The sequence below is a fragment of the Harmonia axyridis genome, chromosome 1 (assembly GCF_914767665.1).
Source record: "Harmonia axyridis chromosome 1, icHarAxyr1.1, whole genome shotgun sequence".
Taxonomy (NCBI): domain Eukaryota; kingdom Metazoa; phylum Arthropoda; class Insecta; order Coleoptera; family Coccinellidae; genus Harmonia; species Harmonia axyridis.
Genome location: NC_059501.1, coordinates 4,834,922 through 4,861,321, shown reverse-complemented (window position 1 = coordinate 4,861,321; position 26,400 = coordinate 4,834,922). Strand labels below are relative to the sequence as shown.

Here is a 26,400-nt window from a genome sequence, read left to right as displayed (position 1 = left end):
ACACAGCCACTTAGACCGTTTTCCAAAAAATTCAGGAGACATGAGTGAGGAACAAGGTGAAAGATTTCACCAAGATTTTAAAGTTATGGAGGACCGCTACCAAGGAAGATAGGACATGCACATGATAGCAGATTACTGCTGGAGTTTAAAAAGGGACTGTATAAAAAAACATTCAAAATGTCACAGAAAAGAAGCTTTCGAAGTTTTGAATGACTATTTGATTTCTTCAATGTTTTTTGTTTGTAAGTACGACATAATATTGTATTTTGTATAATTAAAATAGAAATTTCGTATCTATTTTTGTTTACTACACTTACTGATTTGAGTTAAAATAATGTAACTTACATTTCTCTAGAATTGTATATCAAAATTTGAATTCCTAAGTGAACATGAATACGTTATTTGAATTCAGGACATCAAATTGATTTAGAATCAGCTCAAAAAACCTCGACACCAAAACAGCTGTTCCCCTGTGATATCTATGAGTGAACTGAAGATAATTCAGTGGTTTTTGATCTGTTGGTCTATGTCCTGAATAGTAAAATAATTCATGGATTAAAACTTAAAGCAGAACGACCATAGCCGAAGTCTGTGCCTCCAAAAAATATAACATTTGGAATGTATCAACTTAATAATACAAATCCTCAAACTTATACCGGATTCGGAAGTGCAGAAGGAGATTCAGGCATAGCCAGAACTTCTAATATTCGAAACTTTCTGTGTTCTTGCTATAATTTGCATTTCATTGAGAGAACAGAATGAACAATTTCATCGAAACTTATTTATTGCCATGAAATATTCCTTATAGAATTGAGGTGTTTTCTTTCAAAAAACGAAGTTGTACCTCTGATATTTTGTATAGTTCATTACTGAATATCAACCGGCGTAAGTAATTAAATTTTAAATTTTCATTTGTAAACATTCATTTAGTAAGATCATTTCGAAACAGCTTTCAACTGACTAATTGAAGTATGGTAGGTACTCGAGAAATCTGTAAAGATCCGTGTTCAATTCAATCCAATCACTTATAACTTTCGATGGTAATCATTATTGGTTACCTATTAATGTAAAGGTATTGGTGATTACTGTTTATTTGAAAACCATTGGAGAATGTCAGTGCAATCTACGAGGATGTATTCGGCAATGGTGAATGGAAGAATAGAATGTTGTCGAATTATAATGTTTCATCTGAATCATCGAAAAAACATGTGTTTGGTTTGGAATAACATTTGACTCAATCGATTGATCAAGGTCGAGTGTTTTGAATGAAGAACAATGTAAAAGCCCAAGTTACCACATAATTGGTTAGGTCTCAAAAATTCCTCTATTAGGAGGAATGGTTCCTTGAATATAACCGAGGAATTTGATGGAAATTTCTGAATTTATATTCGAAAATAATTTGGAAAGTGAAAATAATTATATACAGGGTGAGTCAATAGTACTCGATGGGTCGAAAACTGTTGGAAATTTTGGGCTAGAAGAATGAATCCAATTTTGACGAAATGGACAATTCTGAGCGCATAAACTTAAATTATTTTTGACTCTATCGACTGGTCCGAAAGTGGTGAAACACGATACCACCCTGTTTTTTTGAATGCGAATGCCCAATTTTCATATCATACTCATAATCTCCATGAATTCTTTCGATACTTTTTGACGTAAGCCACTTTTTTCGACAAATTTCTTGGATATAATGCTTTGAACTAAAGATCATATCTTGAAAACCTTCGAGATACAGTACGTTTTTTTTAATTCCCGAAAAATTTACGGATCACTCTACAGGTGGTCCGAAAGACGCTGCAATTTTTTGAAAATGTCCTTTAAAAGCATCGATTAGTTCATATATTCAAATGGCATGCTCTAAATTGTTTTCTCTAATTCTGTGGTTATTCCGTTCATTCTTCCACATCTTGTAGAACAAAATCGTGCGAGAATATATCAGAAACGCACAGTTTTCATGGTTATATTTTATTATTCTATGTTAGCACTCCGAACTTTCCGCTACGGCTTTATCTGTCAATTCATCAAATTGCCTTAAAGAAATCAGTTCTGCCAACCAACATTTTTCATGCAAAAATCACTAAATTATATTTATGGAAATATTTCATTAATTTCAATGAAAATGCAATGAATTAGAGAAAATAATGTATAATACTCGTACAGAAGGCTCATTCTACCACTCGTTCATTCCAAAACTCGCCACTTCGTGGCTCGTTTTTGAATTTTGAACTCGTGGAAGAATATCAATGCCTTCTGCACTTGTATTATAAATAACTATTCCTGTCTGATATACTAGTGAGTAGCACTAATATTTTGTTGAGATATATTGTGCCTAAAATGAATAGATTTCAAAATGCTTCGCATTATATGTTTTGTACGGGGACTTGCGGTATACTTTCCAAGCATACAGTTTCAAAAGGATCACTCAAGTCAATACCTACTAATAATATCAATTAAAGATAAGCCAAATCAAAGAAATCATCAAAATATTTGGAAACATTCTTTTTGACAAAATGAAATGGGGACCACGTGAGAAAAACAGAAGCATAGTCTGAATTCTCTAGAGGAGTTCGAAATGATGTATATTTTCTACTGAAAAAGTCTTTTATCGCTCATATCATCTGCTCAGATGTCTGCAAACATCTTAAATAATTTCAATATGAGGTGCAGTTCAATTTGAAAACAATTTTCAGACATTTGAGCAGGTAAATAGGGTAAAGGATAGTAAGATTTTCCTGAAAAGTGAAGAGAATGTGATAAATGCTTTCTGAAAGGGAACCCACACTCTGGTCTTCACGAACATCAAAATATTCGTGGAAATAATTAATTTTGTATATTTTAATTGATAATGAATATCCATCGAATTCATCAAATACGTACACTTTATTACAATCTAAACAGCAATTTAAACTTGTCGGAATTTTTTTTGACGTATATTCTTACATTTCTTTTTCTTACGTGAAAGCTAGTTTTCAAAACTTGTTGGTGAAATCGGCAGTGCTTCATGATGAGCTACGTGTGAGGTAGGCTTTAGAAAATGCTCACGATTTGTGCTTTCATAAACATCGCCATGTCATGCATTTTCACGAGCAGACGAAATGGCCTGAAGAGCAGGGCATTAATTAAGGCATATATTCCTTCATTTTATTACTGTTTCTGAATAGATATTCGTTTCTGAAATGAGCTTAATGTGTACCTTCATTCAGTAACCAAGGCCGTGGTGATTCGTCAAGCAAAGCATTGCAAAATGGTTATGCATTCATGCAAAGTCGAATAAATACCTAAGTCGAAAGAAATGATTTTCAAAGAACTATTTTTGAATAGGTGCATTAGGTGTTTGTTTATTATTTCGCAATTGAAAATGGAATACACTGAAGTAGATGAATGTAGATGAATATGCAGATTCATTGGCAACGATATGACTTGATATTGTAGATATCCAATACCAGGAACAGAGATGAAATCCCATTGCTTGAATAAAGTAACATAGGCGTACAACTATGCTTCCGCTGTTTTTTACTGAAATTCGAGGATTTATTGTGAATACATTTATGATTCAAAGTATTGTCCATCGCTGGCCACTTCTTTCTCCCATCTTTCGGGCAGCGTAGGAATCCCGTGTTGAAAAAACTGGTCATCTTTTGAAGCGATCCACGAATCTATCCAATTTTCTACTTCTTCATAAGACCGGAAGTGCTGGTCAGCCAGGCCATATGCCATTGATCGAAACAAGTGGTAGTCCGAGGGAGCGAGGTCTGGAGAATACGGCGGGTGGGGTAGGACTTCCCATTTCAACGTTTCTAAGTATGTCTTGATCACTTCAACATGGGGTCTAGCATTGTTATAATGTAAAATCACTTTATCATGTATCTCGTTGTATTGCGGCTGTTTGTCTTTCAATGCTGGGCTCAAAAGCATTAATTGCGTGCGATAACGGTCGCCTGTGATTGTTTCAGTCGGTTTCAAAAACTCATAGTACACTACGCCGAGCTGGTCCCGCCAAATACTGAGTATGACCTTGGAACCGTGAATATTCGGTTTGGCCGTCGACGTGGAAGCATGGCCGGGATATCCCCATGATTATCTGCGCTTGGGATTATCGTAATGAACCCATACCTCGTCTCCAGTCACAATGCGATGCAGAAATCCCTACCGTCTTTGCCTTGCACGTTGCTGTTCACGAGCAAACAAAGGCCGTTCAACATATCTCAGCTTCAACTCGTACGGCACCCAATTTCCTTGTTTCTGAATCATACCCATGACTTTAAGGCGTTTTGAATTGGCTTGTTGCGTCACTACCAGTGATCCTGCCAATTCTTGTTGCGTTTGACACGAGTCTTGATCAGGTAACGCCCCCAATTCTGCAACTTCGAAAACCTTCTCTCTTCCACCGCCATGCTGGTCTTCGACGTAAAAATCACCATTCTTGAAGCTTTGAAACCACTCTCGGCATGTTCCTTCACTAAAAGTTGCCTCATCATAGGTATTTGAGAGAATTCGATGAGCCTCAGTCGCAGATTTCTTCATATTAAAGCAGAAAATTCAAACCTCCCGCAAATTACGAGAATTCGGCTCGTAAGCTGCCATGTTTAATCGAAAATAACTTTATGATGCAGACACAAATCGACTAATACATATTTCGATGGCGTTATGTTAAGAAATACCTAAGCTTATTGTATGACATCTATGATCTATTTATTTCGACATAATTTTTTCAGCATCGTTCAGAGGAAAGGGAGGTACACGTGGGTGTGTTCATCGATATTTTTTTTTTTTTGTAAGGTTTGTAGTGTAAATAATGTATAGCCGATTGAATTTTTTTCAACACTACATTTTCGATCGAGATGAAATTCAAATGCATTCAGATGTAGAATAGCAATCCAAGCAATACACTTTCGTTTGTAACTCCAATTAAGGCACACCCTGTATTCAAGATAAACTAAAATAATGAAACACTGACACTTAAACTGTGAGTGAGTATGTAGGACAGTTGTGAACTAATTATATCATCTGAGAGGGTTTTTTTAATTGAGCAATTACCGATATTCCTTGAAACAACTTATATATGAATTTGTTCAATAAAAGTGAAAAAAATCCACCATAGTTGTGTTGAAATTCATACTTATCTGCAGTGTGCTTGGAGAATATTGAAACATATTAAAGCAAGAAGAAAAAATGTTCGATGCAACTACTATTATCTAAAATTACAGAGACAGACATTTATTAATTATAGTTATACCCAGAACAATAGAAAGTATTTCTGACTATTACACATAATTTGCAAGATTCTCATCTTATTATTATCAAACAGTCTACTAATAACAAGACACTCCAGTCATTCGAATGGAATTGAAAAATTAGTTCATTCATCTTTCATATTAAATTTGGCATCAACAATAGATTGAGATAAAGCTTTCAGAAAGCGTGGAGATTTAGTCTTGTTTAACTATTTAATCCAAATACATTGTTTCAGAAAAATACATAGAATTAGTGTCGTATTATTTTTGTCTTTAGTCACGAATTTCTCGGTAAAGTCAAGTAATTCTTAAATTATACACAATTGTTAATTTATGTATGAGGCCTAGACGGATGCTGTATGGACTATGACACCCTGATGATGATAACAACTTCACTCCTACGAAACTATCGCATTATTATCTTTCATTTAGTGATGAAACTGGAACATATTGGGCTTCGATATAGGGCGTCAAAAAATTTCATAGGTTTCTCAGCCAGTGGTAGAATAACACATTGATTATTTTCCTGCACTCGGGAATGAACCAATCAGAGACCACAATTTTTTGAAAGAATTCTGTGAATATTGCAGAAGACTTTTTTCAGCGTCAATATTTTGTTTCTCGGGTTTTTATGTTGTTTGTGGCGCTCTATATTTTGTTGTTAATCAGATATTTTCATAACTTTTGCAAACACTGTGAAAAACGTATAGTTCTTGATAGATGTTACCTTTGAAAGTTTCACATGCAAACTTCGATTAGAAGAACAAGAAAATCAAATAAGATATAATAATATAATGTTCGACAATAAACACTATTATTATATATGAAAGATAATTCAATAAATCAATTTTGATATTATTATTATATTTTGACTGATCAATTGATTCTTTGACGAATGCGTTATAGCAACCAAACTCTGTACCAAACTGCATACGAATAGCCTTCACAGATTTCGACAGTTAACCACAGCATTCTTCATAAAATATTATAGAATAAGTGAACACTTTCAAACTTCAGGTTCTTCAATTTAAGAACAGAAAATAGAGTATCTAATTTAAAGTGGGTTTCCAGAACTGACTCATGAGGATCACCCTTTTACTAATTATAAGAAACGTTGTTTGAATCTGCGAAATGTATTTAAGTGGATAATTTATTTCTAATTAGACCACATATCTCAGATATCAAGTTTTGTATTTGAGCACATATCAATTATTATACATATTAACTACTTTTTAATTAAGCAAATTACCATAAATTTGGGTATGCAGATTTCCACTATTATGTTGCTAATTCTGATACTAAGATCACTTACTATCTATAGGACTCATTATTGTTTTGACGGAATGAATTTTGTAATGATTATATTGAATAATTATCACCTAACTATTATCAGTTTTAGATGCCAATCAAAATCTTGCGCAAGTTTCTGAATTAAATTCATTAAAACCTTCACACAAAATGCATAACTCAAATATGAAACTGGTTTTCGTGTGTTTATTTTTCAATTAATCTGAACTCAAAAACGAATAGAAATAAGACAAAAGAAAATAAATGTATTAAATGAATTAGTATAATTGAGTAAAGTAAACGACAACTGCACCAATCAATGTTTAAACTTGCTAATAAATTTCGAGAGAGGTCGAGAAAGTTCGATACTATATTTACAAGCTGGCTAGACTCTATAAGTCTGACGAGTCAATGGATTTCTAGAATGGTATAATAAATTATATTCGCAATTCAATGGAGCCCAAACATTTGATCTGGATCAGAATTAAAAATAATATTCGCCTAAAATGGCAATAAAAACCAAGTTCAAGGTCGCTTGATCTCGGACACCTCTGCGATCTTTGAAAAACAAGTGATAAATCTTTCTTGACAGTTGGTGATAAGAGTAGGAGAAAGTAATCTTTTGGAAAAAGTAAATGTTGTCGAAATTGTTGACTTTTGACCCCATACTTGCAATATACACCTTGTCCAAACCAATATTGGTAATTATACTGCATTTTAACAGCTTTCTGAGTGATTCAATCAATATGAAGGGGTTTCCAATATGAGGTTTTATTTTAATAAAGGGTGTTTTTTTTTAGAGCTATAGAATTTCAAATTGCAATTAAACAAAGATGGATTATTCAATTGACATGAATTTTATTTATCCGCAAGATAATCTTGTGGCATTACATTTTAAATATGATTTCTGGCATATGACCGCCACGGCTGGCTCGGATGTAGTCCAATCTGGACGTCCAATTTTCGATGACTTCTGCCAACATTTGTGGCCGTATATCGGCAATAACACGGCGAATGTTGTCTTCCAAATGGTCAAGGGTTTGTGGCTTATCCGCATAGACCAATGACTTAACATAACCCCACAGAAAGTAGTCTATCGGTGTTAAATCACAAGATCTTGGAGGCCAATTCACAGGTCCAAAACGTGAAATTAGGCGGTCACCAAACGTGTCTTTCAATAAATCGATTGTGGCACGAGCTGTGCGACATGTTGCGCCGTCTTGTTGGAACCATAGCTCCTGGACATCATGGTTGTTCAATTCAGGAATGAAAAAGTTAGTAATCATGGCTCTATACCGATCACCATTGACTGTAACGTTCTGGCCATCATCCTTTTTGAAGAAGTACGGACCAATGATTCCACCAGCCCATAAAGCGCACCAAACAGTCAGTTTTTCTGGATGTAAGGGTGTTTCGACATACACTTAAGGATTAGCTTCACTCCAAATGCGGCAGTTTTGTTTGTTGACGTAGCCATTCAACCAGAAGTGCGCTTCATCGCTAAACAAAATTCGCTTATGAAAATCGGGAACAACGGCAAAATCATTTTGGGCCCATTCGACTAATCTACGCCTTACTTGATGATCGTTTGGCTGAATTTGATAAATTGCCAAATCAAACTGAGAATAAATCACTTGACAGCTGTTAAATCGGTCGTCATCTTGAACAGTAATGCCAACTTAAAGTTATATACCTCGAAAAAAACACCCTTTACGTCCATTTTAATGAAAAAATACAGACGTCACTTTGAAATTCACTATAAATGAAGTGACAAACGTCAAAATTGAACATAGAGCAGCATTGTGTTCTTGGAACCATATAACGGCCGCAGTTATCATGATCCAAAGTTTACCATACTAACCGCTTCAGTTTAGTCAAGTTTAGTAGACTCATACCTGCGAGCAGATTTGAAATTATGAATTCAAGATGCGGCAGATATGTTTCTTCGTGAGCTGCCTTGAGAATCCGACCGATCGACTCTATGCAGTTTTCGTCTCGGCAGTCTCTAACGGTTGTGCCGGAGCAAATGCCAATGCCTATTGTCTAGCTATCTCGCGACTTTCACATCATTTCTATTGCGCTAAATGCCGGTTCATGAAGGTCCGACCAGACCGCCTTTCACCGGCGTTGGAGGTTCTGTTATGCCGGTTCTTAGTCGATGAACTTGATTGGCAGATTGTAGGATGAATTCGCGTTTTTTCGCGAACTTGTTCCATTCTCCGCTAGGTTTTTCAGAAAACGTGCTTGTTCCATGTTTCAATTCTGAATATGATTAGTCTGATTCTATGTGCTTTCTGTCAAATTGACATTTCAGTATCAGATCTGTCCATAGAGGTTATATATGATTTATCTGTGTTCAAAGTGACGTTTGTCATTGTTTTAATCGAAATAACATAGAGTTTGAACGAAATTTTCATTTTCCCTTCTGAAAAAGATGTTATGGAACCTATTTTTTTTTTGGATAACTGTTTTTTTTTCGATTGAAAATAAACATTCAATGTAACGATCCCCATAAATGTCTTATAATCCCAGTTGACGTAATTCAAGATCTAATTAAAGGGTTTTTCAATGAGAGGTTTCCTTTTGAATAGCCCACTATATGAGCAGCTGTCACTTTTGAAGCTATCATCTGTTGACATTTAACAAATTAAAACTATGCCATTACTGAAAATGGAAAGATACACGCTTCAAAAAGTCATTGACATTGTTAAAATACAGTACAAAAATGATTGATTTTTCAAAATATATCTAAATAGAAAAATCCATGCAAAATTTGTGTGAAAAACTGACAAATAATACCTACGAACAAACGCTCAAAGGCTCATGACTTCACGCCAGAGCCTTTCTCATTAAGATGGTGATTCGAGCCGTCTGACCATTACCTTCAGTCCAAATGATTGATGAAGATGAAATTGATGACTGAATACGTTTAGTGCAGATAAGACAAGGAGGATTTACGGCTGAACCTAACCTAACATAACCTCTCTATGAGATCCTTGGGGAAAAATTTACAGTTCGAACAAATATCCGTGATTTAATGCATCAATAGATGAATACGACACTAAAAAGATCTGTCTTCAATGACTTTTAATTTATTTTTTTCTATTTAATGCTTTATAAAAGTTTCTTCACCATATTGGCATAGTATTATTCTTGTTTTATGAAATTAAAAGCGTACGAAAACTCAAGTTAAGATCACATTGTGTTTTGAAATTACATGGTTAAAACAAGTTTATTTTGATTTCTTTCCAAAATACAGCATTAACTTTTAAATTCCTATATATACTAATTTCTGGACCATTCTGTCACCAATTTTAATTCTGCATCCTACATTAACCATTAAATTTTGAGAATAAGCCGTTTTGAAATTTCAATCATCAAAACTGCAGTGAAATAAACTTATTAACAACATTTTCCTATTGATTAATTTGCAAAATTTCATTACAGGTAGATATATTGACGAATGGCATTCAAGTTCAATACACGAGTATTCAGGATGTTCCTAAATTAGAGATATAAAGGAAATGGCAGATTTCTCAGATCATTTTCAGAAAAAAATTCCTATAAACGTGTGCTACCTCAGAAAAAGTTGATATTCGATATATCCAATTAATTAAAATTGAAGTTAAAATCATTTGAAAAGTGGAAGTACCTACCAGAGATGTGAAATAAATTTATAGAACCATTAAATTCGTAATAAGACTTTATATCAATACTGTTACTTGGATCATTAAATTTTTATAATCAGAATTAAGTATTAAACCCAGTCCAATAGAAAAAACGCTACAAATTTTGCACAATGGATTATTGCTTCCACATCACAATATTTCATTTATTTAAACAGCTCAGAATATCTCAATTAGTGTAATCTTAAAAAAAACTTGTACTACCTATACGAAATCAACTGAAAAATTTCAATATTTTACTTGTAGTAGTCTCAGGATTTTGCATAAATATTGGTTATTCGCCGAGTACAAAATTTTCCAAAATTCACATCCTCATTACCCTAAACTTGTTTAGAATTTTTTAGAGTCTAAATAATAAAGACCATTATTATAAAAATTAATGAAAAAAGTCCAAGTCTAACAGTTTGCTTCTCAGAAGGATTTCAAGATAGAAAAAAATGTATTTGAAAGAATTTAACTAGAATTATGACTTTATAAAGTAATGACCTAGACTTTTGAATCATCCTGTATATTGAAATTTAATTTAATAAGAGAATCATCGATATCGAAGGTGGTTTTATCAACACAGGACATTTTTAGCTCATCTTTAAATATTTCATGGATATTTTGAGTATATCTTATGGATCTTAATGCATAGGACCAATTTGTGTTATATGTAACTGGCAATTTCATCACAAATTCTATAATTTCTAAACCAACAGCACTATAATATCCTCAGCAATTACGAATTATATAACCTCACTTAGTCACATCTTAAATCCAAACTTCAATTCCGGTCCATAACCAATGACGTCTATTTAATCCAATTAAATAGCCTGAAGACGTCTAATGCGGGGTGTTCGAAACGTGGATTGCTCCTAGAAGCCGGTCGTTGAACCGTAAACGCAGTATCTACGTTGGGAAAGCCGTTGAGACCCCATACTCAATTAATTCAAGCAGTATGTCAAGATTTCATTTTTTTAAATTGAATTACCGGAGGAATCAACGATAGTTATGTAAAACATATCGTCTAACGTTCGAAATTAGTCCATAGGGTGCATAATATGTTGCTTTACACCACGTTCTGATGATATATTTAATTGCTATAAAATTCAGAACGCCCTGTTGCTTTGGTTGAGATAAAAAAGGAGCGATAAGAATTTTCAACAACGATTGTGGGGTTCAGGGAAAAGGGAATTGATAGTTAGGTCGGCTGATAAAGATAATTTGGCTGTTAGCTACGAATATGGAAAAAATTGTAAGAGATCCTGAATAAAATTAGAAATGCTGACATGTAGAAATAAAATTGCAATTGTTGCAGTTATTGTATAAAATATGTAGATCGGATATTAATGTCTTATCAATCTTTAATTAACAATACATTCATAATTGAACAAATTTCACTAATTAATTTGAATAATCTTCATTCTTCAGAATTATCAGTTTTTCAGAAAATGTAGTTGTTCTATGTTTCAATTCTACATGTTTTTACTCCTATTCTATGTGCTGGTTGACAAAATGACATATCATTATTAGTTCTTATTAGTTCATGACTTAGAGTAATAAACATAGATAGTGGGAGTAGATATACGCAATTTTTACATGTCCCCAACATGGTTACCGGCGTGAACTTGGCAGCCACTTTTCAGCAGCCGAATTCATTCCAGCAGCCAAACGACCAGTGGCGTCGGTAGAATTTAAAACTAACGAATCGATCTGTTTTTGGGGTGCAACGCAAGAATTTGCTTTTTGAGTTTACTTGAACGACTTCAGTCAAGTTTTTATGACATTTCAATGCACAAAATAATATTATAGATGAACTTGAATTATGCTGATCAATGAAACGACGGGGTATATACAAGTATTTTCACGAATGAAATCTTGAAAAACGTTTAGCCAAGTTGATATTTGGAATACTCACTCTTCAATAGAAACAGAATAACATATCCGAAGCCCATTGATTTGCAGGCCGTCTAAGGGGTAGTTTACACTTGTGAATTTTTCGAAATTTTCAAAAATGACCCTGTTAAAAATGTTTAGCCAAGTTCATATTTGGTATTCCTACTCTTGAATAGCTAAAGAATAACATATCCGAAGGATTTTGATTTGCAGGCCGTCTAAGGGGTAGTTTACACTTGTGAATTTTTCGAAATTTTCAAAAATGACCCTGTTAAAAATGTTTAGCCAAGTTCATATTTGGTATTCCTACTTTTGAATAGCTAAAGAATAACATATCCGAAGGATTTTGATTTGCAGGCCGTCTAAGGGGTAGTTTACACTTGTGAGTTTTTGGAAATTTTCAAAAATGACCCTGTTAAAAATGTTTAGCCAAGTTCATATTTGGTATTCCTACTCTTGAATAGCTAAAGAATAACATATCCGAAGGATCTTGATTTGCAGGCCGTCTAAGGGGTAGTTTACACTTGTGAGTTTTTGGAAATTTTCAAAAATGACCCTGTTAAAAATGTTTAGCCAAGTTCATATTTGGTATTCCTACTTTTGAATAGCTAAAGAATAACATATCTGAAGGATTTTGATTTGCAGGCCGTCTAAGGGGTAGTTTACACTTGTGAGTTTTAGGAAATTTTCAAAAATGACCCTGTTAAAAATGTTTAGCCAAGTTCATATTTGGTATTCCTACTTTTGAATAGCTAAAGAATAACATATCCGAAGGATTTTGATTTGCAGGCCGTCTAAGGGGTAGTTTACACTTGTGAATTTTTCGAAATTTTCAAAAATGACCCTGTTAAAAATGTTTAGTCAAGTTCATATTTGGTATTCCTACTCTTGAATAGCTAAAGAATAACATATCCGAAGGATTTTGATTTGCAGGCCGTCTAAGGGGTAGTTTACACTTGTGAGTTTTTGGAAATTTTCAAAAATGACCCTGTTAAAAATGTTTAGCCAAGTTCATATTTGGTATTCCTACTTTTGAATAGCTAAAGAATAACATATCCGAAGGATTTTGATTTGCAGGCCGTCTAAGGGGTAGTTCACACTTGTGAGTTTTTGGAAATTTTCAAAAATGACCCTGTTAAAAATGTTTAGCCAAGTTCATATTTGGTATTCCTACTTTTGAAAAGCTAAAGAATAGCATATCCGAAGGATTTTGATTTGCAGGCCGTCTAAGGGGTAGTTCACACTTGTGAATTTTTCGAAATTTTCAAAAATGAATCTGTCAAAAATGTTTAGCCAAGTTCATATTCAGTATTATTACTCCTAAATAGCTACAGAATAACATATCCAAAGGATTTTGATTTGCAGGCCGTCTAAGGGGTAGTTTACACTTGTGAATTTTTCAAAATTTTCAAGAATGACCCTGTCAAAAATGTTTAGCCAAGTTAATATTCAGTATTAGTACTCTTAAATAGCTACAGAATAACATATCCAAAGTACATTGATTTGCAGGCCGTCTAAGGGGTAGTTTACACTTGTGAATTTTTCGAAATTTTAAAAAATGACCCTGTTAAAAATGTTTAGCCAAGTTCATATTCAGTATTATTACTTTTAAAATGCTACAGAATAACATATCCAAAGGATTTTGATTTGCAGGCCGTCTAAGGGGTAGTTTACACTTGTGAGTTTTAGGAAATTTTCAAAAATGACCCTGTTAAAAATGTTTAGCCAAGTTCATATTTGGTATTCCTACTTTTGAATAGCTAAAGAATAACATATCCGAAGGATTTTGATTTGCAGGCCGTCTAAGGGGTAGTTTACACTTGTGAATTTTTCGAAATTTTCAAAAATGACCCTGTTAAAAATGTTTAGTCAAGTTCATATTTGGTATTCCTACTCTTGAATAGCTAAAGAATAACATATCCGAAGGATTTTGATTTGCAGGCCGTCTAAGGGGTAGTTTACACTTGTGAGTTTTTGGAAATTTTCAAAAATGACCCTGTTAAAAATGTTTAGCCAAGTTCATATTTGGTATTCCTACTTTTGAATAGCTAAAGAATAACATATCCGAAGGATTTTGATTTGCAGGCCGTCTAAGGGGTAGTTCACACTTGTGAGTTTTTGGAAATTTTCAAAAATGACCCTGTTAAAAATGTTTAGCCAAGTTCATATTTGGTATTCCTACTTTTGAAAAGCTAAAGAATAGAATATCCGAAGGATTTTGATTTGCAGGCCGTCTAAGGGGTAGTTCACACTTGTGAATTTTTCGAAATTTTCAAAAATGACCCTGTTAAAAATGTTTAGCCAAGTTCATATTCAGTATTATTACTTTTAAAATGCTACAGAATAATATATCCAAAGGATTTTGATTTGCAGGCCGTCTAAGGGGTAGTTTACACTTGTGAGTTTTAGGAAATTTTCAAAAATGACCCTGTTAAAAATGTTTAGCCAAGTTCATATTTGGTATTCCTACTTTTGAATAGCTAAAAAATAACATATCCGAAGGATTTTGATTTGCAGGCCGTCTAAGGGGTAGTTTACACTTGTGAGTTTTTGGAAATTTTCAAAAATGACCCTGTTAAAAATGTTTAGCCAAGTTCATATTTGGTATTCCTACTCTTGAATAGCTAAAGAATAACATATCCGAAGGATCTTGATTTGCAGGCCGTCTAAAGGGTAGTTTACACTTGTGAGTTTTTGGAAATTTTCAAAAATGACCCTGTTAAAAATGTTTAGCCAAGTTCATATTTGGTATTCCTACTTTTGAATAGCTAAAGAATAACATATCTGAAGGATTTTGATTTGCAGGCCGTCTAAGGGGTAGTTTACACTTGTGAGTTTTAGGAAATTTTCAAAAATGACCCTGTTAAAAATGTTTAGCCAAGTTCATATTTGGTATTCCTACTTTTGAATAGCTAAAGAATAACATATCCGAAGGATTTTGATTTGCAGGCCGTCTAAGGGGTAGTTTACACTTGTGAATTTTTCGAAATTTTCAAAAATGACCCTGTTAAAAATGTTTAGTCAAGTTCATATTTGGTATTCCTACTCTTGAATAGCTAAAGAATAACATATCCGAAGGATTTTGATTTGCAGGCCGTCTAAGGGGTAGTTTACACTTGTGAGTTTTTGGAAATTTTCAAAAATGACCCTGTTAAAAATGTTTAGCCAAGTTCATATTTGGTATTCCTACTTTTGAATAGCTAAAGAATAACATATCCGAAGGATTTTGATTTGCAGGCCGTCTAAGGGGTAGTTCACACTTGTGAGTTTTTGGAAATTTTCAAAAATGACCCTGTTAAAAATGTTTAGCCAAGTTCATATTTGGTATTCCTACTTTTGAAAAGCTAAAGAATAGCATATCCGAAGGATTTTGATTTGCAGGCCGTCTAAGGGGTAGTTCACACTTGTGAATTTTTCGAAATTTTCAAAAATGAATCTGTCAAAAATGTTTAGCCAAGTTCATATTCAGTATTATTACTCCTAAATAGCTACAGAATAACATATCCAAAGGATTTTGATTTGCAGGCCGTCTAAGGGGTAGTTTACACTTGTGAATTTTTCAAAATTTTCAAGAATGACCCTGTCAAAAATGTTTAGCCAAGTTAATATTCAGTATTAGTACTCTTAAATAGCTACAGAATAACATATCCAAAGTACATTGATTTGCAGGCCGTCTAAGGGGTAGTTTACACTTGTGAATTTTTCGAAATTTTAAAAAATGAACCTGTTAAAAATGTTTAGCCAAGTTCATATTCAGTATTATTACTTTTAAAATGCTACAGAATAACATATCCAAAGGATTTTGATTTGCAGGCCGTCTAAGGGGTAGTTTACACTTGTGAGTTTTAGGAAATTTTCAAAAATGACCCTGTTAAAAATGTTTAGCCAAGTTCATATTTGGTATTCCTACTTTTGAATAGCTAAAGAATAACATATCCGAAGGATTTTGATTTGCAGGCCGTCTAAGGGGTAGTTTACACTTGTGAATTTTTCGAAATTTTCAAAAATGACCCTGTTAAAAATGTTTAGTCAAGTTCATATTTGGTATTCCTACTCTTGAATAGCTAAAGAATAACATATCCGAAGGATTTTGATTTGCAGGCCGTCTAAGGGGTAGTTTACACTTGTGAGTTTTTGGAAATTTTCAAAAATGACCCTGTTAAAAATGTTTAGCCAAGTTCATATTTGGTATTCCTACTTTTGAATAGCTAAAGAATAACATATCCGAAGGATTTTGATTTGCAGGCCGTCTAAGGGGTAGTTCACACTTGTGAGTTTTTGGAAATTTTCAAAAATGACCCTGTTAAAAATGTTTAGCCAAGTTCATATTTGGTATTCCTACTTTTGAAAAGCTAAAGAATAGCATATCCGAAGGATTTTGATTTGCAGGCCGTCTAAGGGGTAGTTCACACTTGTGAATTTTTCGAAATTTTCAAAAATGAATCTGTCAAAAATGTTTAGCCAAGTTCATATTCAGTATTATTACTCCTAAATAGCTACAGAATAACATATCCAAAGCACATTGATTTACGGAAAAACTAGATCGTTTTTAGTCGAGAGAGGACTGAGCTCAAGAAGGCATATGAAAAATATATTTATTCAATAAATAATCCGCAATCCGCTGTTATGAAACTTTAGCTTAACGAGACAAAGATAACTTGAAATATAGAAACGACCAACATCAATGAAATATTCGGTTCGACTATTAATTCAACTTCCTTATCATTGGTTCAAATCTCCATATTTAATATAGTCTGCAGAGATCACAAATCCCGTTCTTCATTTTTTCATTCACGGTACATCCACGTGCTATTTCATTCGTTGTCAAAATGCATTTTTGATGACACGATCGTATACACAACCTGCAAATGAAATCATCTTCGCGTCTTGGGTGTGCACAAAAAATGCAAATGAAATTGACTGGTTCACTCCTTCTCAGTATTAACCAATTCAGAGATTTCCTACATACATCTATACTAACAGGTCCAAGAAGATGTTCATTTCTGACCAATTTTTTGAAAATTTTGAAAAATTCACAAGTTTGAACTACCCTTTAGACGGCCTGCAAATCAATGTGCTTCAGATATGTTATTCTGTAGCTATTTACGAGTAAAAATACCAAATATGAACTTGGCTAAACATTTTTAACAGGGTCATTTTTGAAAATTTCCAAAAATTCACAAGTGTAAACTACCCCTTAGACGGCCTGCAAATCAAAATCCTTCGGATATGTTATTTTTTAGCTATTCAAGAGTAGGAATACCAAATATGAACTTGGCTAAACATTTTTAACAGGGTCATTTTTGAAAATTTCCAAAAACTCACAAGTGTAAACTACCCCTTAGACGGCCTGCAAATCAAAATCCTTTGGATATGTTATTCTTTAGCTATTCAAGAGTAGGAATACCAAATATGAACTTGGCTAAACATTTTTAACAGGGTCATTTTTGAAAATTTCGAAAAATTCACAAGTGTAAACTACCCCTTGGACGGCCTGCAAATCAAAATCCTTCGGATATGTTATTCTTTAGCTATTCAAGAGTAGGAATACCAAATATGAACTTGGCTAAACATTTTTAACAGGGTCATTTTTGAAAATTTCGAAAAATTCACAAGTGTAAACTACCCCTTAGACGGCCTGCAAATCAATGGGCTTCGGATATGTTATTCTGTTTCTATTGAAGAGTGAGTATTCCAAATATCAACTTGGCTAAACGTTTTTCAAGATTTCATTCGTGAAAATACTTGTATATACCCCGTCGTTTCATTGATCAGCATAATTCAAGTTCATCTATAATATTATTTTGTGCATTGAAATGTCATAAAAACTTGACTGAAGTCGTTCAAGTAAACTCAAAAAGCAAATTCTTGCGTTGCACCCCAAAAACAGATCGATTCGTTAGTTTTAAATTCTACCGACGCCACTGGTCGTTTGGCTGCTGGAATGAATTCGGCTGCTGAAAAGTGGCTGCCAAGTTCACGCCGGTAACATGGTTAGATTACGTTGTCGGATTGTGATATATAGAGTGTTTTTTTCGAGGTATATAACTTTAAGTTGGCATTACTGTTCAAGATGGCGACCGATTTAACAGCTGTCAAATGATTTATTCTCAGTTTGGTTTGGCAATTCACCATGAATAAACTCACGCCTGAACAACGCTTGCAAATAGTGCAATTTCATTTCGAAAATAATGGTTCTGTGCGGAATACGCATCGCGCACTACGTCCATTTTATTTTGTTTAGCGATGAAGCGCACTTCTGGTTGAATGACTACGTCAACAAACAAAACTGCCGCATTTGGAGTGAAGCTAATCCTCAAGTGTATGTCGAAACACCGTTACATCCAGAAAAACTGACAGTTTGGTGCGCTTTATGGGCTGGTGGAATCATTGGTCCGTACTTCTTCAAAAACGATGATGGCCAGAACGTTACAGTCAATGGTGATCGGTATAGAGCCATGATTACTAACTTTCTCATTTCTGAATTGAACAACCATGATGTCCAAGAGCTGTGGTTCCAACAAGACGGCGCAACATGTCACACAGCTCGTGCCACAATCGATTTATTGAAAGACACGTTTGGTGACCGCATAATTTCACGTTTTGGACCTGTGAATTAGCCTCCAAGATCTTGTGATTTAACACCGCTAGACTACTTTCTGTGGGGCTATGTAAAGTCATTGGTCTATGCGGATTATCCTCAAACCCTTGACCATTTGGAAGACAACATTCGCCGTGTTATTGCCGATATACGGCCACAAATGTTGGAAAAAGTCATCGAAAATTGGACGTCCAGATTGGGCTACATCCGAGCCAGCCGTGGCGGTCATATGCCAGAAATCATATTTGAAATGTAATGCCACAAGATTATCTTGCGGATAAATAAAATTCATGTCAATCGAATAATCCATCGTTGTTTTATTGCAATTTGAAGTTATATAGCTCTAAAAAAAACACCCTTCATTTTCAAATTCACAATTTTATAATATCATTATGAATGTATATCATATTGAATGATTTTTCCTAATTGAATGAAAATATTTATGGGTGTGATTTTTGAGCTCATTATAAGAAAAAAAACTTATTATGAACAAATGTCCGAAACGTCTTACCTTTTGAGATACAGGGTGGTAAAGTTTTCCTTCATTTTTACTGCCTGTAGTGTACTCCTCATTCTCTTTGTTGTGTTCCAAGTTTCACATCCATACGACAGAACAGGTCTGAGTATCGACTTAAACGCGGTCATTTTAGTTTCCTCTTCGAAACGAAAAACAGAAAAAAAGGCAGATTTCCCAGTTTTTTTAATTAATCTTCTTTTCTTGACTTCCCGTAGATATTTTTATGTTCAATCCTGAATATCTGAAACATTTCACTTTTTCAACTACAATTTCCACTCTCCTCTTGTTCATCGTTCACTTCCATCACTTCTGTCTTTCTTCTATTTATTTCCATCTCATATTTTTTCAGTGCTCCATTCCATATATCTAAATTTCCTTCTTGTCCCCGTCATCAATAAAATATCATCCACAAAAGCACATTCTGATAAGTAAGTAAGCTTCTCCATTCTCTCCTTTGCCTCTTTGATACATTCATAACTATATAGTAAAATTGTAGATTTGAAAATATATCACAATCCGACAATGTAATGTAACCATATGAAAATTACATATACTCCCTCTATCTATGTGTGTTACTCTATGATGAAAACCCAAGTTTGACTGGATCCTCGTCGATCTTGGGAATTAGGCATTCCACAAACAACATATTTTGCATAAAGGCTTAGGTCTGAAGCTTTTTAAAGTTCAGTTAATACAAGAACTAAAGCCACCAACGATGTATTTTCACTGATTGAGTCCTTGAAATGCATCAAAAGGATCTGGATTCTCATGGAAAAATTATCTTGAGTGATGAGACCCATTTTCACCTCGTAGGCTACGTTAATAAGCAGAATTTTCACATTTGGGGCTGGGAAAACCCAAGAATGATTGTTGAAATTTTCCTCTATGCTCAACCTGTTACTGTTTGGTGGGGTTTTTTGGGCTGGTGGTGTGATTCAACCTTACTTATTCGAAAAATCTTCAAAAACTTAAAATAGATCGAAAATTCAACGACAATTCTAAACTTATTTTTTCCTATAATTTCAATTAAATAACCAAAATCGAATAGGAAATTGTTACTGTTACTTTCGATGATAACGTTATGTAAGATGGCCGAAGTATCTCTCAATCGAGGACACAGAGATATTATTACAATTTATTCGATGCATTCTTATCATGGCAAACTAATTGGAATTATCTGTATCAATTGATTGAACGAGGCGCATATTGTAGATTTTCGAACACGCTGCCTGTGTGAGAAGGATAAATAAATGGGGCGAAAAATAATCAGTTGAATCACTTGTGTTTATTCCAGCATGAAGTAGATAGCAGCAATTGTAGCTGCAATTTGGTATTTTTTATGGATGCAACCGAAAATTGAGGATGCTTCTGATGGAAGGCAAACAACTCTTGGTTCTGGTCTCTGATTTCGAAACTTTAAGATAGAAAAATACAATTCAAAACAATTTTGAGCAACTTTGGTTTCGTGTATGTCTGTCTGTGTGTCCACAAACATTTGTAACAGTGCTAACTTTAACGAATTTTGCTGATTTTAATGAAATCATGAATAATTCGAGTTTATATGTCAATATTAATTCACGACACATTTCAAATCTAACATTCTGTTGATAAGGTGAATTTTTTTCACATGAATTTAAGACCGTGATTACATAGTTTCCAATTGATTAATTGGAGTTTTAAGAAAAAATTTTAAAATGAACAGTATGACCAAAATCGCGTGAAATTGGTAAAAACAATATAGACGCTAGACGTCGCGGCGCAGTCAATTTTTTTTCCAGAAACATACTCTTTTTCATTAAACCATTCGAAGGATGATTCCATTTTAATTTTTGTTCGAATATATTTTTTTTCAAACCGATCTGCAGTATGTTTCATGTTATTTTTTTTCCTCATTATTATATGTATTCAATAAAGAATATATTTCAATAACAAAAATTTTTGTTTGAATAAAAACGAAACATTTTGAATCGTATACATATTCTACACTGTGTCCGTAAAGTATGGAACAAATTCATTTTTAGCGGAACTGACCATTTTAAGAAATAATCCTGAAACACGTCGAACTTTTGTTTTAATTTACCGTATTTCAAAATAATAACCTAATATACAGGGTGAATGACTTTCGAGTAATGACGTCACCGTCATTTTTTTTAAATGGAACACTCCCATTTTGTCTCAATTTTCGGATTACTCTAGCTGAGCTGATTCCAAAAAGGTATCACATGTTGTTTCCAATTGGTACAGGGTGGACAAAAATACAATATTTTTGTGTGTGCTCATAAAGTAACGCATAACATTCTTTATTAGTTAAATTAACAATATTATCAAAAATACTTATTGTCTAGCGGCAATTGGTTTGAATGTAACACCCTGTAGTTTGTTACATTTTTAAATTAATAAAAATGAGCTGTTTCCAAACATGTTTGGTACTTGTGATCTAGCAGACAGAATATGAAAGAAATTATTTCTTATCAATTTAAAAAAACATAGTCGTCTAATTTTTTGTGAAATGTCATTATTTGTTTAGTAATTTATTGGTATTCAATGACAGTTTAGTACTTCAATATTTTTGGTATTCGTGAATGTTTTAATTATTGCTTTATTATCATATTGTATTTTTGTCCACCCTGTACCAATTGGAATCAACATGTGATACATTTTTGGAATCAGCTCAGCTAGAGTAATCGGAAAATTGATACAAAATGGGGGTGTTCCATTAAAAAAAAATGACGGTGAAGTATATTAGATTATTGTTTCAAAATACGGTAAATTAAAATAAAAAATCGACGTATTTCAGGATTATTTCTTAAAATGGTCTGTTTAGCTAAAAATGAATTTGTTCCATACTTTACGGACACAGTGTATATTCCCACCATTATGATTCATACATAAATCATATATTTTCCTTATTTCATTATAAGTTAATTTTGCCAGAATATTTGCATTTACAGCGGCCATTGAGTTTGTTATTAAAATAACAAACGCACGTGTCATATATTATTTTCAATTGGTCTAAATTAACACAATCAATTGTGTTAGCCGTATTTTTCAGGGTGCCCTACAGAAAGTAATGCATGGGTGTTAGATCCGGAAATCTTGGCGGATATATAAGTGGTCCGTTAGTTCCTATCATTTAATGCCAATAAATATTGAGCTATATAATTTTAAGTTTTTTAAAATCTGTTATACAGTGATTGAACGTTTATTTATAATTTATTGAAGTAATAGTGAAGAAATAGTTTTGTACAAAGCCTGCTTGATTTTAAGATCATATATATGTCTGTAAATCAAGGCAATAAAGAAAAATAAATGGAATAGAACATCAAACACGCTTTGAAATGAAAATAAATGACATTTGAAAAAAATTGATAAAAATGAAATCATCTTTCGAAGAGCTTAATAAAATCAACTATGTTCAAGGGAAAAAAATTGACAGCAACGCGACGCCAGGCGTCTTAATTGTTTTCGTCAACTTTTACGCGTGCATCTGAAGTCAACATTGGCTTCTACAAAACACAGTTTACATACGATAAAAAATATTCGGCAGTTTGCGAGAAAATTGGTATAACCAAGATAATTGAATCACCCTGTACTATGTAATAAACATCTATAAATCTTAAATATCTTTTTTTCCTCATGAAAATCACATCCAAGAAACTCTCCCGTATAACCTCGAATAAAATCTCTACAACAAATTCCCAGACTCCACATCAGATGGAAAAGTACAACACTACGTCAATAATTCTAAATACGTAATTTGTTCAATTATTCAAATTATAAGAGCGCTGAGAGAGAATGTGAAAGGATACATTTGAATATTTCAGAAACCGGCTTAAGAAACACGTGCTTTGCATAGTTGAGGGCCGGGTTCAAATCCCAATCGTGACCTGGGAATCCCTTAAACGTTTTTTTGAACTTTGATTACGTGATTTAAAATTAATAGACTCGCGACACAGAGGGGTCTAAAAGATGAATTTGTGTAGAGTGTTGGTTGTAAATTAGGTTGAGGGTGGTTTTCAGGAAATTTTGGGAAATTTAGTAGTGGAAAATCCGGAAAATCTGGTAGAATTGATCGGTGTGCGAAGTATTTTATCATTTTGACATGTTTCTTGGGAAATATTGGGAAAAACTTAGTTGTGAAGGTTTCGAATGAAAACCCAGTTCAAATAGAGGGTGGTTTGAGGAAATTTCGGGAAATTCATCGGTGGAAAATCCGGAAAATTTGGTCCAATTGTGCGAAGTTTAATTTAATTATGTTTTTGAGGAAGTATTGGAGACAAACTTAGTTGTAGGGGTTTTAATGGAAAAATTGCCGAATGGAAATTCGGAAAAACTACTTACCGGATCCAAATCCGTTTCCCACAATTCTCTGAGTTCATCGCTGGACACAATATCGCAAAACGGTTTGTCAATAGCGAAAGTTTCCATCGTGTCCGGAAAATAGGTGAAAATCAGTCCAAATACGATCCAGAAAATGCAAATTCACAGTTTCACTATAACGCACACTGCGCGAACATGTTAGGAAAGCCTCGGAAAAGCGTTATCTGGAAAACCTACAATCTGGCGATATCGCAAGCTGTATATACGCGTTTTCGGCGAAAAACTTTTTGCTGGACCGATTCCTCGTGGTGTTTTCTACTGGGAAAACTCGGAAAATGTGGTTTTTCCTGTTAGGGTTCGACGCGACGATAAAATTCTTGTTTGCGGCCGGTGTTTGGTGTGTAAGGGGTTGGTTGACCTGTTGCTCGCTAGAGTGCCGGTTTCAGACAGTGAAAAGTTGTTTAGATAGCGTGTTCTGAGCCGGGTCTTGCGCACTTGGAGTCGGCGAGTCGACGAATAGTAGAAAGGCACGACAACTGAGTTTGTAATTCCCGCAATATCTAGTAGAGCTTTGGAAAGGGGACGCATAAAGGGTTTAGTAAGTTAAGTGTGCTCAGTGCTTAGCGGATTTCAATCGGATTGTTGATCCATTGAGAAATTTGAAGGCACTCGGCGTGGTGTATTAAAACAATGTTTTATTGTTATTACACACATCGTCAAGAGTCTTGGCCCCCCTAGATTTGTCAAAAAATAAGCAACCTAACAGACCAATTGAAAAGTCCCCGGTCTACCATAACAAAAAACATTTTTTTGGCAAAATTCGATTTTATTATTCAACATAGTAGCTTTCGAGGGCGATACAGCGATCTTCCAACTTTTCGATACCACTTTGTAGTACGATTTGTCTTTCGCTTCAAAATAGGCCTCAGTTTCGGCGATTACTTCTTCATTAGCGCTAAATTTCTTGCCAGCGAGCTTTCTTTTGAGGTCTGAGAACAGGAAAAAGTCACTGGGGGCCAGATCTAGCGATTAAGGTGGATGCAGAAGCAATTCGAAGCCCAATTCATGCAATTTTACCATTGTTTTCATTGTTTTCTGACATGGCGCATTGTCTTGATGAAACAGTACCTTTTTTTCCTCAAATGGGGATGTTTTTTGACGATTTCATCCTTCAAACGATCCAATAACGCTATATAAAAATCGCTATTGATGGTCTGGCCCTGTTGCAGGTGATCAATGAATATTATACCTTGCGCATCTCAGAATACTGATGCCATAACCTTGCCAGCTGACTGTTATATTTTTCCTCGCTATTGATTCGATTCATCGTATGCAGTCCACTCAGTTGACTGTCGATTGGACTCCGGAGTGAAATGATGGAGCCATGTTTCATCCATTGTCACATATCGACGCAAAAATTCAGGTTTATTGCACTTAAACAGCTTTAAACCCTGCTCAGAATCATTAACACGTTGTTGCTTCTGATCGATTGTGAGTTCGCGCGGCACCCATTTTGCACACATCTTTCTTATGTTAATGTACATACAAATATTCGTGAATGATATGATGTATACATTCAAATGATATCTTCACAATGTCTGCTATCTCGATCAACTTCACTTCACGGTCATTCAAAATTATTTTGTGAACTTTTTTAATTTTTTCGTCGGTGAAAGCATCTTTTGGGCGTCCACTGCGATCGCTGTATTCGGTGCTCGTTTCACCACGTTTAAACTTAGCATACCAATCAATGATATTTGATTTTCCTAGTGCAGACACCGGAAACTCTTCATCAAGTCAAGATTTTGATTCAACTGTATTTTTTCCCTGCAAAAATCAATATGTTATCAGCAAACGAAATTCCTTTTTTCCATATTCTTTCAAATAACTAAAGTAGCTACACTCAAAACGCAATATCTCACAAACTAATGGTCGGACTGCTTTCAAATTTTGACACGTATCATTTGAAGGTTGGTACTAACCAAAAATCATATGGATTTAATACTAGCATCGCCATCTGTGCATCAGACCGGGGACTTTTCAATTGGCCTAATAGTTATTCCACAACTGAATCCAAATTCAATAGTCCGTTTTACCACCTCTTCTTTCAATCAACTGCCCAATACGCCTACGCATCCCACGCATCAAGTCATTAATGAAATTCTCATGCATATCGTTCCATTCTTCCTGAAGGGCTAAACTCAATTCCTGAAAATTTGAAGGTGGGTTTTGGCGATTGGATATCGCTCTCTCTAAGTATTCCCATACGTGCTCAATTGGATTCATGTCTGGTGAGTTTGCTGGCCAGTTCATTTTCTGGATATTGTTGTCTTGAAGGATGTTTTGATCCCCAAATCAGTTGCGCAGAGGAACAATGATTGGTTCAATAATGTTTTCTACGTAGATGGCACCAGTCATTGTTCATTCAACGATAATGAGGGAGATACGGCAAAATTGAGTCTGCCTGGACCTCTCCAAACTCTTTATAGTTGACTATCACTTAATAAACCGTAAAAAGTACGTTGCGCCATTGTGGTAAAAGCCACTCTTGGTGGTGTTCTGCCCATTGCTGATGGGTAGCTCTATTTCCTGGTGATAGCCGAGGTACTCTTAAAGGTCTTCTTGCCCTTAAATTTGAGGATTGCAACCGTCTCTTTATGGTACTGGTTCAGACTACCCGTCTATCGATCCTCAAAAAATGACTTCGATGGGCAGTTACAGATACCGTTCGATTCAAAATCATAATTCAATCATAGCCAAAATCTTCTCCAATTCTTTCGCATTGTTATAACATAAGCACTGAACCATGAATTTTGGGTTGCATAAGTCTAATGATAAAATAGAATCATAGAAATAAAATTTTGTTGCATCATA

At 34.4% G+C, this 26,400-nt stretch overlaps 1 protein-coding gene across 2 annotated transcripts in view; it reads right to left on the bottom strand.

Annotated features, from left to right (window-relative positions):
- The window catches only part of LOC123687553 (cyclic AMP response element-binding protein A-like), a 91,586-nt gene extending 67,547 nt beyond the window's left edge, over positions 1-24,039 (bottom strand). The window contains exon 1 of one of the 2 annotated variants that reach the window (XM_045627046.1): positions 23,548-24,039. In XM_045627046.1, the coding sequence (XP_045483002.1) occupies positions 23,548-23,634 (87 nt within the window). In that variant the 5' untranslated portion in view covers positions 23,635-24,039. The remainder of the gene's footprint in view (positions 1-23,547) is intronic. The other variant, XM_045627048.1, reaches the window with a different exon arrangement.
- Between the last annotated feature and the right edge of the window lie 2,361 nt (positions 24,040-26,400).